Here is a 17,417-nt window from a genome sequence, read left to right on the forward strand (position 1 = left end):
CCCATAGATGCAAAAGCCCCCATACACACAACTTCCTGGCAGCTCTTAGGGTGAAAGGAAAGACACCTAAAATATGCTCTCTGAAGTTTCTGGTAGAAGGAAATTGGCCATTTGGGAGTAATGACTTTTCTCTACCCATGTGGTGTTCCAGAGATCTCAAATCAACACACAGGAATTCTAGTAATGACCTATCAAGGTAAGCAGTGCAATTACAATCTTGCTTATAGAACTGGACCATGGGTGCATTTTTGTACATTCTCAGAAGCCCAATAACAATAACAATTAACAACAATGGGGTGTTGTGCAAAGAGCACTAGCCTCGGATCAGGGGCCATGGCCAAGGACCTCAGGGTCAAGTGGGGCATCTTTTTCTAATGGTGTAGTTTCCAGACTGTGCCCTAGGTCAGGGTTTTTCACACTGTAGTAGACTCATTGCAATGTCATGAAATCAGTTTCTGGGGTCATGACCAGCTTTTTAACAAAAGTGAAATCCAAGAGGATAGAATAGAAAAAACATATCCGTGTGCATCACACCTTGTATTTCAGTTATGTATATGTGTACCAGCTCATGATGTAAAATGTACTTCTGTTTATGGGTCATAGTCAAAAGATTTGAAGGCACTGTTCCCTGACATAGGGAATCAGAATCTCCGAGGCTGCCCAGGTAGGTGTGTGAAAACCAGTTCCCCTAGGGATTCTTAGGGCTGTGGTTTGAGAAGCCTTGCTGTGAGCCTCTCAGGAGGTGCGTTCCTTTGTCAAATCTTTTCTCACTTGAAGGTGAGAGGAGGGTCCTGGTGGGAGGTGCAGGGGAGTCCAGGCCAGGTGGGGACCACTGTGAGTCTGAGGCGGATGAGAGGGCACCCATCCCCTTCACAGTTTTGCTAGGGTCAGGAAATTGTTTTGGATTCCTTGGAGAGCTTTAGTTTTTCTGTTATTCTAGCAGGAAACATGGGGTTCTGTTTCTAATCACTTAGAGATCCTAAAACAGTCATCCCTTGGTATCCATGGGAAGATTGGTTCGAGCACCATCACCACCACACCCTGCCCTCACAGATACCAAAATCCCTGGATGCTCAAGTCCCTTATATAAAATGGCGTAGTACTTGCATATAACCTATGCTCATCCGGACGCTTTAAATCGTCTCTGGATTACTTATAATACCTAATATGATGTAATGCTATGTAAATAGTTGCCACAACACAGCAAATTCAAGTTTTGCTTTTTGGAGCATTCTGGATTTTTTTTCTGAAGATTTTCTATCTGTGGTTGGTTGCATCCCCAGATGCAGAACCTGCAGATGCAGGGGGCAGCTGTATGATCATAATTGCCTAGGTTTATTTCTCTGAGGTCACCATCTGCATTACGTTGGACCAGTGTCCCTCAAATGTTTACACGCCTCAGAATCACTTGGAGAGCTCATTAATTCCAGATCGACAGCCCCACTCCTCTGATTCGGTCGGTCTGGAGTGAGGCCTAAGAATAGGCATTTCTCATAAGTTCCCAGATGATGCTGTTGCAACTGGTCTGGGGATCACACTTTGAAAACCACCCTGTTAGATCAACAGAAAGGAATGTGCCCCGCTGAGTTCCTGACACACAGCAGGAGTGCAGTAAATGCTTTCTTGATTAAACTGAACTGAATTCTCCCTGGCAGAAAGAGCTTCACTAAGGGACAGTTGGTTCGCTACTTTCAGCAGTGCAAGAAATGGCTCCTTGATAGTGAACTGTATGCTTTTTAAATAGGTAAATTGTATGGTATGTGAATTATATCTCAGTAAAGCTATTATCAAGAAGCGGGGCAGGAGGGAAGAGGGAAGGGAAAAAAAGAAAGAAATGGTTGTTTTTTCAAAAACACACACCAAAAGTGTCTGTTAGGGGCTTCCCTGGTGGCACAGTGGTTGAGAATCTGCCTGCTCATGCAGGGGACACGGGTTCGAGCCCTGGTCTGGGAGGATCCCACATGCCGTGGAGCAACTAGGCCCATGAGCCACAACTACTGAGCCTGCGCGTCTGGAGCCTGTGTTCTGCAACAAGAGAGGCCACGATAGTGAGAGGCCCGCGCTCGGCGATGAAGAGTGGCCCCCGCTTGCCACAACTAGAGAAAGCCCTCGCACAGAAACGAAGACCCAACACAGCAAAAATAAATAAATTAATTAATAAACTCCTACCCCCAACATCTTCTTAAAAAAAAAAGACAAAAAGTGTCTGTTAATGCCTTAGAATGTGTTATAAGAGGACCCGTGTCAAAGGAGAATGTAAAAGGCCTTCTAGCTGAATTCGGAGGCCCCTTTCAGCTCTGCCACTCTCTGAACTTCCTGCTGGGACTCTGGGCCAGAAAAAGGATGTCTCTCCTGAAGGGCTCGTCTGCTTTCCTTTCCTAAACAATAAATGATGCCTAAATGCCTGTACGTTTCCCCTGCCAAAGACCCATCCTGGTGCAAACATAGCTTTCCTTCCTGACCTCTCTTTTAAATTTTCCTGCTATTTATATTTACCTGTCTGCAAGTTTTCCAAGCAAGTGAAAGCCCTGGACACCCCAAGGGGTAGGAGATAGAGTTGAGGTTGTGGGCTTGGAAACTGGTACCCACCTAGCAGAATGGAGAGACCAGGGACTTCGAGGGGTGGTGCAGTTTCATGGTTAATAATGCCCGCTTTGGCATCAGAAACACCTGGTCTGATTCCTGGCTGTCACCTCCTAGCTGTCTGAACATAGATTGGCACAGAACTTTTCTAGGCCTCAGTTTCCCCTTGTCTAAGATAGTTCACACTGCCTGCCTTAGAGAGTTGTAAGAATGAAACGAGGGCTTCCCTGGTGGCGCAGTGGTTGAGAATCCACCTGCTGACGCAGGGGACACGGGTTCCTGCCCCGGTCTGGGAGGATCCCACATGCCGCGGAGAGGCTGGGCCCGTGAGCCATGGCCGCTGAGCCTGTACGTCCAGAGGCTGTGCTCCGCAACGGGAGAGGCCACAGCAGTGAGAGGCCCGCGTACCGCAAAAAAAAAAAAAAAAAAAAGAATGAAATGAGACAGTGTGTGTAGGTAACAGTGCTTAACGCTGGGCCTAGGCACACAGTAAGCACCCAGCAGAAACCATGACACTGACAGTGATGATAAAGATGAGAGGGTCTACCTTATGTTAACAATTGTCCTTTGGCTAGAAGCACCTGAGTATCAAAATAGGACAAAGGGTTTTGCCTGCTGTTGTGAACGCTGCCCACCTCCAAATGGATTGGCAGTGCCTTAGAATACAGTGGCTAAGACTTACAAGTGAATAAATCAATCCTGGAAACAGATGAGCTATGACACTTTAATAGCCAGAAGCCCAGCGGAGCTGAGACGTGACAAGACCCAGAACACCTAGAAGTCCCAGAAGCCAGCCCAAGCGTGCGGAAGGCAGCCTCTCCCGCTGCGACCTCTGCACTATTGACAACACCCCCGAGGCCAGAGAACCAACAGGGATTGGTCTGGTTTGTGACTTGTTCCTTACTTCCCCCCTCCCCTTCTTCCCCCTCTCTCTCCTTCCCCTCTCCTTCCCCCTCCTCCTCTTCCCTTGGGGTCCCATCCACGGGGCCCTCTCCCATATGCTTGGTGTCCTGCCAGCTCTGGTGACACACAGAGCTCCTTTATTTTGGGTGCCCCTCAGCAGGAGTCTCTGCAAGGCTCGATGGCACTAGAGATCGAAACTCTGGACTCTACTTGGGAATTAATTTGATTACACACAGCAGTAGAGCAAAGATTCCTGAACAGACTGAACTGGATTTGAGTCCTGTCTTCACCACTTACCTGGCTGGCTGTGTAACCTTGGACCAGAAACGTCTTCTGAACTTGACTTCCCTCATCTTGCAGTGAGGATGATGAGCCGTGACCTGCTTCCTTCACAGGGAAATCACATCAAATCAAATCAAATGAAACGATGGAGGAGGAAGGCGTGTGGATTCAGTGGGGATTTACAGACTCCTCTGGCCCCCCACTAGGCATGAAGGCTACACTGGCAAGCAGAGCAGTTACAGAGCTCTCCCTCCTACAGCCTAGAGTGGAGGGAAGCAGACTAAGTCAATCCAAGGGTATGGAACCATGATCCGAGCTGAGCGGCATGAAGGGCAAGGTCCAGGGCTTCTGTGGCCATCTGCCCTAGGGACCTGCTGTGGTCTGGGAGGTCAGGAAAGGCTTTAGTGAGGAGTCGGAGGTGTGAACCAAGGTCTGAAGGTTGAGCAGGAGTTAACTGGGGGGATATGTGAAGAGGCTTAGACCTCAGCAGTCCAGATAGAAGGGCCGGCTTGGATACAGACGCTGAGGCAGAAGGGGTGGATCATCATGGGGCCTTTGGACGCCTGAAAGAAGATGACATGGAGTGGGCAGGAAGGAAGGGACGGGCAAGATGAGGCTGAAGAGGGGGCAGGACCCACCATACACAGCTTGTCATCCTTGGGAAGGATTTGGGACCTTCTTCCGAGAGCCACAGGAACCGTGGAAAGGTTTTAAGCAAGAGAGCGGAAGGGTGCCACGGTGCAGTCCTCTTCTCTTCCAAGAGGCCCCCTGGACTGCTGCGTGCAGACTGAAGAGAGACAGAGTGGACGCGGGGACAGCAGTCGTGGCTCTTTTGGTTGGCCACAGACCACAGTGGTCCAGACAAGAGACAGCAGTGGCCAGAACCGGGGCCATGTTCTTGCTGTGTCACTGTTTCGATGCCAGTGTATGAGAACCTCTCTTCTGTCTCAGTGTCCTCAGGCTGCCGCAACAAGGCACCACAAACCAGTGGATTAAAACAACAGAAGTTTAATCCCTCACAGTCCTGGAGCCTAGAAATCTGAGATCAGGGTGTCGGCAGGGCCATGCTGTCTCTGCAGGTTCTAGGAAAGGATCCCTCCTCGCCTCTCCCTAGCAATGCTTGGTGTTTCTTGGCGTGTAGAAGCATCACTCCAGTCTCTGCCTCTGTGGTCAGTGGCTTCTCCTGGTGCATCCAAATTTCTTCTTCTTATAAAGGATACCAGCCATTGGATTAGGGCCCACCCTAAATCAGTATGACCTCATCTCAACTCGATTACAGCTGTAAAGATGCTATTTCCACGTAAGACCACGTTCCTAGGTACTAGGACTTCAGCATGCCTTTTGGGGAGGACACAGTTCAACTCTCAGCAACTCCTCTGAGTGCAACTCCTCGTGTGCAGCCCACCACGGAGAACCATCCTCAGAGTCCTAAGTGCCCTTCCGAGCAGACAGGAGGGAAAGGCTCCACTAAACATAGGAACCAGGGAGGCTGCAATTCCCGGGGAAGTATGTGCATTTTCAGGTGGGATATACAAGGAGGACCAAGGAAGCACAGGCCTTGGGTTCTGGTCCTCACTCATACCTCAGTAGCTGAGAGACTTAGGGCAAGGCCTTCCCTTTGCTGAGCCTCAGTTTCCTCTCCAATAACACCAGAACTGACGATACCTGCCCAGAATCGGTGACTGCGGGGAGTCCAATGAGATAATCAGCAAGAATTTGCTGAGAAGATACTGGGTGCCCAACATTGGGATAACTCACTGGGCGTGTTCCTAGGAGAGGGACCGCTAGTCCAGAGGAAGCTGTAATATCCTTCCACATTAACCCCCCAGGCTTCTCCCCTCTAATGGCACGATGGTTACAGGCACAAACTCCTTCAGCGCCCCTATCATCCAGTGGGCAGGGGCGGGGATGAAACGGGAGAGGCCAGCAGTGACAGTTCCCAAAGCTGAGTGATGGATCCTTGGGGCTTCGTTATTCTATTCTACGTTTTAAAAAATATGTTTGAAATGATTCTTAATTAAAAAAAAAAAGTTTAACAAAGAAACCTACAGACTCTGGAGCCAGATTGCCTGAGTTTAAATCCAAGACCTGCCACTTACTGTGTAGACCTGGGCAAAGTTATTAATCCTCTCAGTGCCCCAGTTTCCTCATTAGTAAAACAGGGATACCAACCTGCCTCGTGGAGTGTTTGTGAAGATGCGATGCGTAAATGCATGTCGGGTGCTTGGGTTCATGCCTGGGAGGGAGTGTACTAAACACATGGTGACCATTATTTACAGAAATAACGGTTCCAAACATCATCGTGTTGCTGATCCAACGTCATCACCTTCAAGGGATCACACCCTCAGCCTTGCAGATCCTCTAACCCATGACTGCCACTTGGACACTGTCTTGGTTTGGGTTTCCTGAAGCAGATCCTGAGACAGGATTTGAGTGCAAGGAGTTAGTCTGAGAGGAGATTGCAGGAAACAGAAGCAAGAGAGTGGGGAAGTGAGAAGAGGAAGGGGAGACAGCCAGGAAGGGTGCCTATGCCGGGCACCACGGCAGGCAGCCACGGTGACCCCACTGGGAGCCAGCACAGAGCACGTGCTCGGGGTTAACCCGCCTGAGGGGCGAGGGAGCCGGGGTGGTTGTGCACACACGCGACGGCCCTCAGTCGAGGTCTACCACGTGGATGCCAAGCCCCAGGCAGTGGCAGGTGCTGGCGGGTTGGAGGCAGGCAGGCAGAGAAGAAAATGCTGAAGGGCTGTGGGCAGGGCACCCAGAATCCACCTGTGAGCACTCTGGTAAGTGCTCTTTGAACACCTGCGTAGAGCCTTACCCTGAGGGGGACTCACCTTCAGGATCAGCCTCACTGCCCCCATTGGATGGCTCTGGCTCCTCGTGAGATTAGGGATAATAAGGGCGAGAGCAATTCTGTACTGCTGTGCCATCAGAGCAACCCCTGCAATGGGAATAATGCGTCTGCGGCATTAGGACAGCTGCCTTCCTGCTAAATCAGGGCAGACATCTCTCAGCCCTGGCATTTGCACGCTGAGCCAAGGTATAGCCTCAGAGTCTTTCTTAACATTGCTTTAGCTATCCATTACACATCTGTGAGCACAGGCACTTCCATGAAGCCTGTTTGCTATCCCTGCCTTAGGGCTTATGAAGGTGGGGGGAAGTCCCGGTGTGGAAAACGCCATGCCACAGACTCACTGTATGATTCTGGGCAAGACCTTTAACTTCTGGTCCTAGCCGTCCCCCTCTGGGTAGAATGGAGGGTCTGATGGAAGTGAGGCAGAGATGGGGTTTGGTGCTCTCTTACAGTCAGACAGGGATGGGTTTTAGACCTTGGCTCCATCATTTATAAACTGTGCTCCTTGGGCGGGTGGCACCACCCGCTCTGAGCCTCATGGTGTCTTTTTGTATAAAAGGGTGCCATAGTACCCCATTTGTAGTGGTGGTGTAGGCAACAGAGATTATGTATATACAGTAGAGAGCAACTTGTGTGAGCAGGGCCTCAGGAATTGTTCCCTGTAATTGTCATCATCAGAACCGTCATCATCATCTAAAGCCCCTTCCAGCTCTAAAATTCTATGACTTTACAGACTGTCCTCATCCAAGAAGACAGCGTGGCAAAATAAGGCAACAGTCTTGATTTTGTGTAAATGTTCTTTCTAATAAGGACAGGAGGAGCATAATTGCCCCTAAATAATTGCGCCGACTTTGCCACAAGCTGTCAAAAGGCCTTAATTGGTCCATCTGTAATGACTGCGGCCATCTGCGTTTGGGGTGATTTAGCGATGGGGCTCTGCCCGAGCAGGGCCCTCAATGCTTAGAGCCGGACAGGGGGATATATCTCCCTCTGTTGGGAGTAGTGGTGTGTGGTATAGGAGATTATCTCATCCTCGTGTTAATGACCTACCTGTTGAACCCAGCCAAGAAGAAGCGCTGGTCACAAGACAATGACTGTGGATTTTTTTTTCTTTTCTTTAAAGATAGTGTTCCTGCCTGAACAGCAGCCTATCTGTAGCGTGATCATGCCTCTTGCTATCTTGTCTCACTGCCCAAGAAAGTCTCTTTTGGAAAGATTTAGTCCTTCAATTAGGGCAAATTGATTTCTGCTCTCTACAGAGCCACTGTTCCAAAGAGAAGTGGGAAAGGGCCGGAGAAGCCATATTAATCTTTGCAAGCAAGCAAGAGGCGACCTGGAATATTTTTCAGCCTTCCAGCCTCAGGTTGTATATGGAGTTAATCTTTCCTCTGTATATCTTTTAATTGCTCCGACTTGCAAGGTACCAGACAACACAACACAAAACACACCTCATCTCCACTCTTTAAGTTTCTGGAGACTTAAGTGTCTGGAGCAGTGTTTCCCCAAGTGCGCCAGCACAAAAGTAATTAAGTGGTACCTAAGATGATCTCAGGTGGCCCAGAGACTTTGCATTAAGTAACATTGGCTCATGGGGAGAGAATGCTTCCTCTTTTCAGCTCTCTTTCATTTCCTCTGATTACCTCAGATGGAAGGTCTCCGCTGGCTGCCCATATCTCCCTTCTTGACAAAGAGGGAGGCAGGAAGATCTGGCTAAAATCTAGTAACGTCGCTTTACTCTTATTTGTTTGGGTTTTTAAATTTATTAGCTCTTTATCACAAATGGTACCGATTTTCCATTTATAGTTTTTAACGCTTCCTTTTAAAATAAATTAAATTTTTAATTGAAAAAAAGTGAGCTGGGACTTGCCTGGTGGTCCAGTGGGTAAGACTCCGCACTCTAATGCAGGGGGCCCGGTTCAATCCCAGGTTGGGGAACTAGATCCTACATGCATGCTGCAACTAAGAGTCCACATGCTACAACTAAAGATCCCTCATGCCACAACTAAGACCCAGTGCAGCCAAAATAAATAAATAAATATATTTTTTTAAGTGAGTTGATTTAAAAAAGAAAATCTTAAGTAAATTGTAGTGAGGTAGGCAGGAGTGGCAAAAATCGTGCCAGTAGTATATGATTATGAGAGATAGGGAAAACACAGCTAGAGAGGGGAAATCCTCATGTTTCTACAGAGAACCCAGCAACTTACTGGCTGTATGACCGTGGGCAAGTTTCTTAGCTTCTTTGAGCATCAGTTTTCTCATCTGTCAAATGGGGAGAACTGTAATGCAGAGTATGATTTTATGAATCAAGGGAGATAAAATATGTGAAGCTCCTTTGCAAGTCATAATCTGCCTTACCAGTGAAAATGATTCATTTCTATACAGGTTAGAAAAATAAAAGGTTCAGTGGGTTCTGGATCAAGCAGTCAAGGGGCCCTGGCTCTACTGTTAACTGTTGCACCTTCCCTTCTCTGGACTTCAGCGTTCTGTCTATAAAATGAAGAGACTGAACTACTCCAGTGCTTTCCAGGCCTAGCTGTACATCAGAATTACCTGTGGGTCAAGTAAAACCAAAGATGCTGATGCTGCCTTCAGTTTACCAAATCACAGTCACCTGAGAGGATGCCCAAGCAGCTGTATTTGCAGCCAGCTCACCAGGTGATTCAGCCACAGCCCCTGAATTAGGAGGGCCCTTCCAGCTCTAACTCCTGATGGAGTGAATTCAGAGCAGAATTGTCTGACTTCTTTAACCCAGCAGCCTCGTTCATATTATTGCAAAAGCTCATTCTTTTTCATTGCTGAATAGTATTTCCACTGTATGGATATACTACATTTTATTTATCCATTCATCTGTTGATGTGTATTTGGATGATTTGATTTTCAATTTGGGGATATTATGAAAATTGCTGCTATGAACATGAGTGTACATGTTTTCATGTGGACATATATTTTCATTTCTCTTGGATATACACCTAGGAGTAGAATTGCTGGATTGTATGGTAACTGTGTTCAACTATTTATGGAGCTGCCAGACTGTTTTCCAAAGTGGCTGCAGCATTTTACATTCCCACCAACGGTGTATGAGAATTCTTATTTCTCCACATCCTTATCAGCACTTATTATCTTACTTTTTCATTATACCCATCCTAGTGAATGTGAAGTAGTATCTCGTTATGATTTTGATTTATATTTCCCTGGTGACTAATGATGTTGAGCATCTTTTCATGTGTTTATTGGCCATTCATATATCTTCTTTCAAGAAGTGCCTATTCATGTCCTTTACCCATTTTTTTAAATGGAGGTAAAATTCACATAACATAAAGTTAACCATGTTAAAATATACGATACTATGTTAAAGTATACGATTCATTGGCATTTAGTACATTAATAACGTTGTGCAACCTTCACCTCTATCTAGTTTCAAAATATTTTTACCACCCCAAAAGGAAACCCCATACTTATTAAGTAGTCACTCCCTATTCCCCTCCACCCCAGTTCATGGTAATCACTGATCTGCTTTGTCTCTGGATTTTATTCTAGAATTTCATACACGTGGAATGATATAATATGTGACCTTTTGTGTCTGGCCTCCTTTACTTAATATGATGATTTCTAGGTTCATCCTCACTGTGGCATGTATCAGTACTTCATTTCATTTTTGGCTGAGTAATATCCCATTGTATGGATATATTCCATCTTTGTTTATCTATTTATGAGGTGATGGAAATTTGGGTTATTTTCACCACTTGGCTATTGTGAATATTGTTGCTATGAACGTTCATGTATAAGTAATCAAAACATTTTTTAGGGACTTCCCTGGTGGCGCAGTGGTTAAGAATCTGCCTGCCAGTGCAGGGACATGGGTTCGATCCCCAGTCCGGGAAGATCCCACATGCCTCTGAGCAACTAAGCCCACGTGCCACAACTACTGAAGCCTGTGCGCCTAGAGCCTGTGCTCTGCAACAAGAGAAGCCACCGCAGCGAGAAGCCCACACATCACATGAAGAGTGGCCCCCGCTCGCTGCAACTAGAGAAAGCCCATGCGCAGCAACGAAGACCCAATGTAGCCATAAGTAAATTAATTAAGTTAAAAAAAGAACCCAAATATTTCAGAGAGAAGCAAAAACAAAAAAACATTTTTTAGCTGTCCTGGATTCCTTGATCCCTTGCATTTCCATAAAGTTGAGGATCAGCTTGTCAATTGTCAATTTCTGCAAAGAAGCCATCTGTGATTTTTTTTTTTTTTTTTTTTGCGGTACATGGGCCTCTCACTGTTGTGGCCTCTCCCGTTGTGGAGCACAGGCTCTGGACGCGCAGGCTCAGTGGCCACGGCTCACGGGCCCAGCCACTCCGCGGCACGTGGCATCTTCCCGGACTAGGGCACAAACCTGTGTCCCCTGCATCGGCAGGCAGACTCTAAACCACTGCGCCACCAGGGAAGCCCCATCTGTGATTTTTTTATCACATTGAATCTGTATATCAACATAGGAGGTATTGCCGTCTTAACAACATTAAGTCATCTGATCCACGAACGTGGACTATCTTACCGTTTATTTTGGTTGTTCATTTCTTTCAACAGTGTTTCGTAGTTTTCAGTATACATTTTTTTGTGTGTGTGTGTGGTATGCGGGCCTCTCACTGTTGTGGCCTCTCCCGTTGCGGAGAACAGGCTCCGGACATGCAGGCTCAGCGGCCATGGCTCACGGGCCCAGCCACTCCGCGGCATGTGGGATCTTCCCGGACCGGGGCACGAACCCGTGTCCCCTGCATCGGCAGGCGGACTCTCAACCACTGCGCCACCAGGGACGCCCCTTCAGTATACATTTTGTACTCACTTTGTTAAATTGTAAATGGTATTTTTACTATTTTAATTGCATTTTCAAATAGCTTTCTTATTTGCTAGTCTATAGAAAAACAGTTGATTTTTAAATGCTGATCTGTATCCTGAAATCTTGCAGAGTTTTCCTATTCTAGTTTCTTTGTAGATTTCTTAAGATTTTCTGTGTAAACAATCATGTCATCTACAATTAAAAATACTGCTACCTTTTTCTTTCCAATGTTTATGCCTTTTATTTCCTTGTCTTACAGTTGCACTGGCTAGGAATTCTAGAACAGTACTAAAGTGTAGAGAAAGTGGACAGCCTTTCTCCTGCTCTTAGGAGAAAAGCATTCAATATTTCACTATTAAGTAGGATATAAACTATAGGGTTTTTTTGTAGCCATACTAGAGTTTTCATAAAGGGCCGTAACCCTGATTAAAATCAAGAGACACTAACGTTAAGGCTGGCACTTTTAGTAGAAAGAGACTGTCTTTGAGATTTATTTATAACAGCTTTTCCAGGCGTGGGCCAGAAGCCAGCCTACATTAGAATAAGCAAAAAGAGGAATTGGCTGTTATGTGTAATAAGAACATCTGGGAGTCTCTCTGCTTCAGGCACAGGGGAATCTGGAGAATCAAAATGTTATCAGGATAATATCTCTCTCCATCTTTTCACTCTCTTTTTACATGTTGACTTCAGTCTCAGCAGATCTTCCCACCACCTCTCAAAACCTCATTTTGCTAAAGATGTCACAAGCAACTCCAGATTTAGGGCCAAACAACCTAGCAACTCTAGTAAGAAAAAAGGGCCTCTTTTTTTTTTTAATTTATTAGTTTCTGCTTTATAACAAAGTGAATCAGTCATACATATACATCTGTTCCCACATCCCTTCCCTCCTACGTCTCCCTCCCTCCCACCCTCCCCATCCCACCCCTCCAGGCGGTCACAAAGCACCGAGCTGATCTCCCTGTGCTCTGCGGCTGCTTCCCACTATCTATCTACCTTATGTTTGGTAGTGTATATATGTCCATGCCTCTCTTTTGCTTTGTCACAGCTTACCCTTCCCTCTCCCCATATCTTCAAGTCCATTCTCAAGTAGGTCTGTGTCTTTATTCCTGGGGGCCTCGTTTTTGAATAGTTCTGAAAACGAATTCTCAGGATTCATTGTTTGGACCAATTCAGACCACATGTCCATCCCTGAACCAATCACTGTGGCCAAGGAAATGGAATGCCCTGATTGGTCAGGCCCAAGCCACATGCTCCTCCCCCTTGGAGATGCAGTCAAGCCCACCCAAGTCTGAAGGACTGAGAAGGGGAGGGGCAGTTTCCCACAGAAAATCAGAGTACTGTTGCTAGAAAATGAGGGAATGGGTCCCAGCCAGACATAAACCACAGCTGCTAATGCCCTCGTACAGGTCTCTCTGTGTTCCAGGTCTGGCATTAACACTGGACCTCTTTAAACTTCAGTTTACCCCTTTGCAACACACATGCAGTTATTCCTGCCCTTCTTGACCCTATCTGAAAGGTCCAATGAGACAGTGCACTGGAAAGCTCTATCTAAACTGTAAAGTGCAGTGCACATGTAAGGAAGGGGTCACAAGAATGATTACTCACCCATCTGTCCATCTGTCCTCTTCTCTCTCCCTCACAGAGCACCTGAAGAAGCCACTTGAAGACTACATGGCACTTTTCCCCAGTGTGAGGATTCTCCGAACCAAGAAACGGGAAGGGCTGATAAGGACCCGGATGCTGGGGGCCTCAGCAGCAACTGGGGATGTCATCACATTCTTGGACTCACACTGTGAAGCCAATGTCAACTGGCTCCCCCCCTTGCTCGGTAAGGGAGGCTTGCAAGGTGAGGTAGGCGGCCTGGAGTGAGCCACTGGCCTCCGGTCCTGCTTTCTGCAGGGAGTCATCTATACTACAAGGCTTCCCTTGCCTGCTTGAGATGCACCCAGCACAATGCCAGGCACCACGAGGGTATCAGGCCCTCAGGGGTGCTCAGAGCAGCCTTAAAAGTTCTGTCCCTTCATTTTACAGAGGAGGAAGCTGAGACTCGGAGAGGGGAAGTGACTTGCCCAAAGTCATAAAACACATTAGTGTCTAGTGACATGATTGCTTCTCCCAGGTTACTTCAGGTGTTATTGGAAAGCAAGCCAAGGCTGCCTACTGCTAAGAGCCAAATTGTAGGGAACACCATCATACCAACTTAGAACAGTTATCATTCACTGCACTGCTGCTGTGAGCAGGGAAGGCTGTAAGCTTTATCTTCAGCCCTCACAAAACCATGCCAGGTCGAAAGTGTCCCCTTTTTATAATAGAAGAGACTAAAGTTCACAGATTTTGAGTGACTCACTTGTTCCCTTGGGCAATAAGTGTCAAAGTCACCATCTTTCTGGTTCCAAAGTGTATCTTCTTTCAGGATTCCACACTGCCTCCCTAAATTCATTTCCTCTTTGGAGAGTTTCTGACAGCTGTCAGGTAAGGGCTCCAGACAGAGGGCAGTGTGATCCAGGAGTCGTCCACATAGGCTTGTGGACAGAAGGGAGACACGAGGCCTGGCTGCTGGGCAGTGAGGTGCCTCATGGCTGGTTGAAGAACCAGGTCTGAATCCCTAGGCTCTGAGCTTTGAGGAAGGCATTGAGCTGCTGCTGACATGTGGATGCTGAAGAGGAAATGTCCTACTGGGGCTGGGAGTCAGATGAGGGACAGAGATGGAGGCAGGGTGGGGAAGATCTGTCAATCCAGAGAGAAAAGTGAACGCCTCAAAATTGGATGGGTATGCTCTCCGTAACAGAAAGCATAGGGAGCAAAGAGGACTCGAGTTTAGGGCAAACTTGAGTATGTATCAGAATCACCTAGAAGACTTGTTAACACACAGAGTGCTGAGCCCTGCTCCAGAGCGGTTGGTTCAGGAGGTCTGGGGTGGGGCCTTAGAAGCTGCATTCCTAACAGCCTCCGGGTGGTGCCAGTGCTGCTGGTCCAGGGACTATACTTCGGGGAGCACTGGTTAGGCCCCCATTCAGAAGTGAGGACAGAGAGCAAAACCCACACGGTTTAATGGGATAACCTAGCAAGTTTGTTTCCTAACACAGATCAGCATGAAACTCTAATTAATATCAGATGATATGCTTCTGACCCCAAGGGTCCACGATCCCACTGGGTTAGGAAAAGGATATAACCCAGATCTTCTGGTAAACTGTTTACCTAATTAAACGAAGAGATCTGCATCTGCCTCTCATGACAGAAAGAGAACAAAAAAGAGAAAAGGCTTCACTGTAAATCACCTAATTGGGTCTTCCCTGGTGGTCCAGTGGTTAAGAATCTGCCTTCTAACGCAGGGGATGAGGGTTTGATCTCTGGTTCAGGAACTAGGATCCCTCCTGCCATGGGGCAACTAAGCCCACATGTCGCAACTAGAGAGCCCACATGCCACAACTACTGAGCCCATGTACTGCAACTAGAGAAGCCCGCATGCCATGACAAAAGATCCTGCACGCCATGAGGAAATATCCTGCATGCCGCAACTAAGACCCAATGCAGCCAAATAAGTAAATAAAATATTTGTTTTTAATTAAAAAAAAATAATAAATCATCTAATTTATAGTCCTGAAGGAACATCGCGTTTGGGGGGGGTCATTCAGTGACTCATAAAGAGACTGAAGTGGTAGAACACGAAGCTGAGCTTGCGGTTAACAAGCCTTAACCCTTGTGTTAACAGCCTTAACTCTGTTTCTATGGAAATATATGAGGGTAATTTTCATAATCTGCAGCCATACATGGAAGAAATATTCTTCCTCTTCTTTTTCCCTTTTTCCAGTAGAAATGTGAACCACTGGTGTAGATGTAAAAGTCTGTCCCTGCTAATATGAGCAGCTGACCAAGCCCATCACGGCTTTTGTCTCTGAAACCATGAACATGCACAGTTCACTCTGCCTTCTTTGGAGAGTAGGCATTTCTGAGCCTGAAAGGGATTCAGCTCCCCTGAAAGGAAAGCCACTGTTGTTCATCATTTTCTTCATCTCTATCACCACCATCATCACTGTCATCATCATTATCATCATCGTCGTCGTTATCATCATGCCTCTGCTAGTCCCTTATCTTTTTTTGATCACAGCCCACATTTGAATGTGACTGGTAAAGCGGACAGGGCAGGCCTTATTATCCACATGTTGCAAATGAGAAAATTGAAGGGCAGAGAGAATGAGGGGGATGCTCACCGTTCCAGCTCCTGCTTCTGAGCTGCTTTCAGCGATCCCGGGCACAAAGGTTGCCAGCAGAGGGCTGGTCAAGTGCTCGAGGCTAAGCTAAGCATCTTGGCCCCATCATCCCACTTGGCCCTCACAGAGATCCCAGGAAATAGGTGCTGTCTTCCTCCATTTTGTTGGCCAGGAAACAGAGGTTCAGACGCATCAGATAACCTTTTCCAAGGTTATACTGTTCATAGATGACAAAACCAGGGTTTGCACCTGGGCATTGTGTCCTCAAGTGAGTACAGCACCGTGGAATGCTACCTCTGATGCCACCGCCTTGACCTTACACCTCCCCCAATCAGCCAGCATCCGGCAGAGCACGGTGTCCTCAGCACACAGCCTCTGTGGAAGGGAGATCCCTCACGTGGCCATGAATTATCAGGAAGGGAGGCCCTTTTCTAGATCTTTCCCTGGGAAGATTCTTCTGCTTCTTTAATCCCTAGGGAGCATGTCCACAAGGCCGATCCAGGCTCCACCCTAAGAGATCCTGATTCAGTGGGCCTGGGGCAGGCCAGCCCTAGGGGGTTTTTTTAAACACACCCTCGGTGCTTCTGGCACTGGTGACCCCAGATCTACACTTGGGGACACAGCATCAAAAGCACCATTTCTCAGTTTTTTGACCATGTGCCACAGAAATACATTAGACATGTCAATTCAGTACACAAATGTACACACTGATGCAGTATGACTGAAATACTTCCCAAAACTACTTTCCCTCATCACCTAGAATGCACCCTGACATTCTTTTTTGCTTCACTACAAACACACACACACACACACACAGTTTCATGACCCACCTATGGATCGTGTCTTGCAGTTTAGAAAAAGGCAAAACTTTTCTTTGCTTTCTCTCCTGGAAGAAAAATCTGCTATAGCTTGATGAAGCCTGGGCCCTAGGCAGCTACCCACCTACCCTGGCCCTACCAGGCTCCCCATTCCAAGACTTGGACTTGACTCCTGGCCCAAGCAGCCAGGCACCCAAGCACAGCCCACTTGCCCCTCATGGCAGATCATCTGCCCCAGTCAGTGGCACCTGCTGGCTGTAGTCAGGGCTTCTTGGTAGGAAGCGCACTGAAGGGCAGAGAGTGAATTTTATATAATCAGCCTCTCCCTGGCTTGAAAGGGACATAGAGCCATCTAGGTCAAGACCACCGTTTGCTATCTTCAGTCACCTTGCCTGCAGCATTCCTGCAGGGCAGAGGTCCACCAGGCCCTGCTTGCACACCTCCAGTCCTGAGGAACTCATGGGATAGTCTGTTCCCTCTTCAGTAGTTCTGACTGTTGGAAAACATGAGCTGGACTCTCTTGCAAGGACCATTTGTTCTCTGACAGCAGCTAGGAGGTGTTGGGGAGCTTCAGGGACAGCAGCCATGAGGGGCAAGTGCTGGAGTGCCTGGCTGCTGAGCCACAAGTCAGGTTCAGGACTCGGAATGGGGAGGGCCAGAACAGGGACCCTCCCAGAAGGAAGTTAATCTCTTTCCATAGCAGTGCTGAGCATGATAGACACCTGTGCTCAACACCTTCAAGCATTACTATATCCAGTACTCCTGCAACCAGACCCTCTTCTCCCCATTTCACAGAGGAGAATGCTGAGGCTGAGATGTAGCTGGCCCAGATGTAGCTGGCTCTCGTGGATGGCAGGATGGGCTGGGAGCCCTGGACCATCTTGCTTAAAGCTAGTGTGCTTTCTTCCTCACGGATTCTCAAACTCGAGTGTTAAAG

The 17,417-nt window shown here is 47.4% G+C and overlaps 1 protein-coding gene across 2 annotated transcripts in view; it reads left to right on the forward strand.

The window, feature by feature from the left end:
* GALNT10 (polypeptide N-acetylgalactosaminyltransferase 10) overlaps positions 1-17,417 on the forward strand; it is a 214,490-nt gene that overhangs the window by 158,867 nt on the left and 38,206 nt on the right. For both annotated transcript variants that reach the window (XM_081233306.1, XM_081233307.1), the window contains one exon: positions 13,094-13,279. In XM_081233306.1, coding sequence (XP_081089432.1) covers positions 13,094-13,279 — 186 coding nt within the window. The remainder of the gene's footprint in view (positions 1-13,093; positions 13,280-17,417) is intronic.

The sequence above is a fragment of the Mesoplodon bidens genome (genome assembly GCF_964165515.1).
Source record: "Mesoplodon bidens genome assembly, chromosome: 4".
NCBI lineage: Eukaryota > Metazoa > Chordata > Mammalia > Artiodactyla > Ziphiidae > Mesoplodon > Mesoplodon bidens.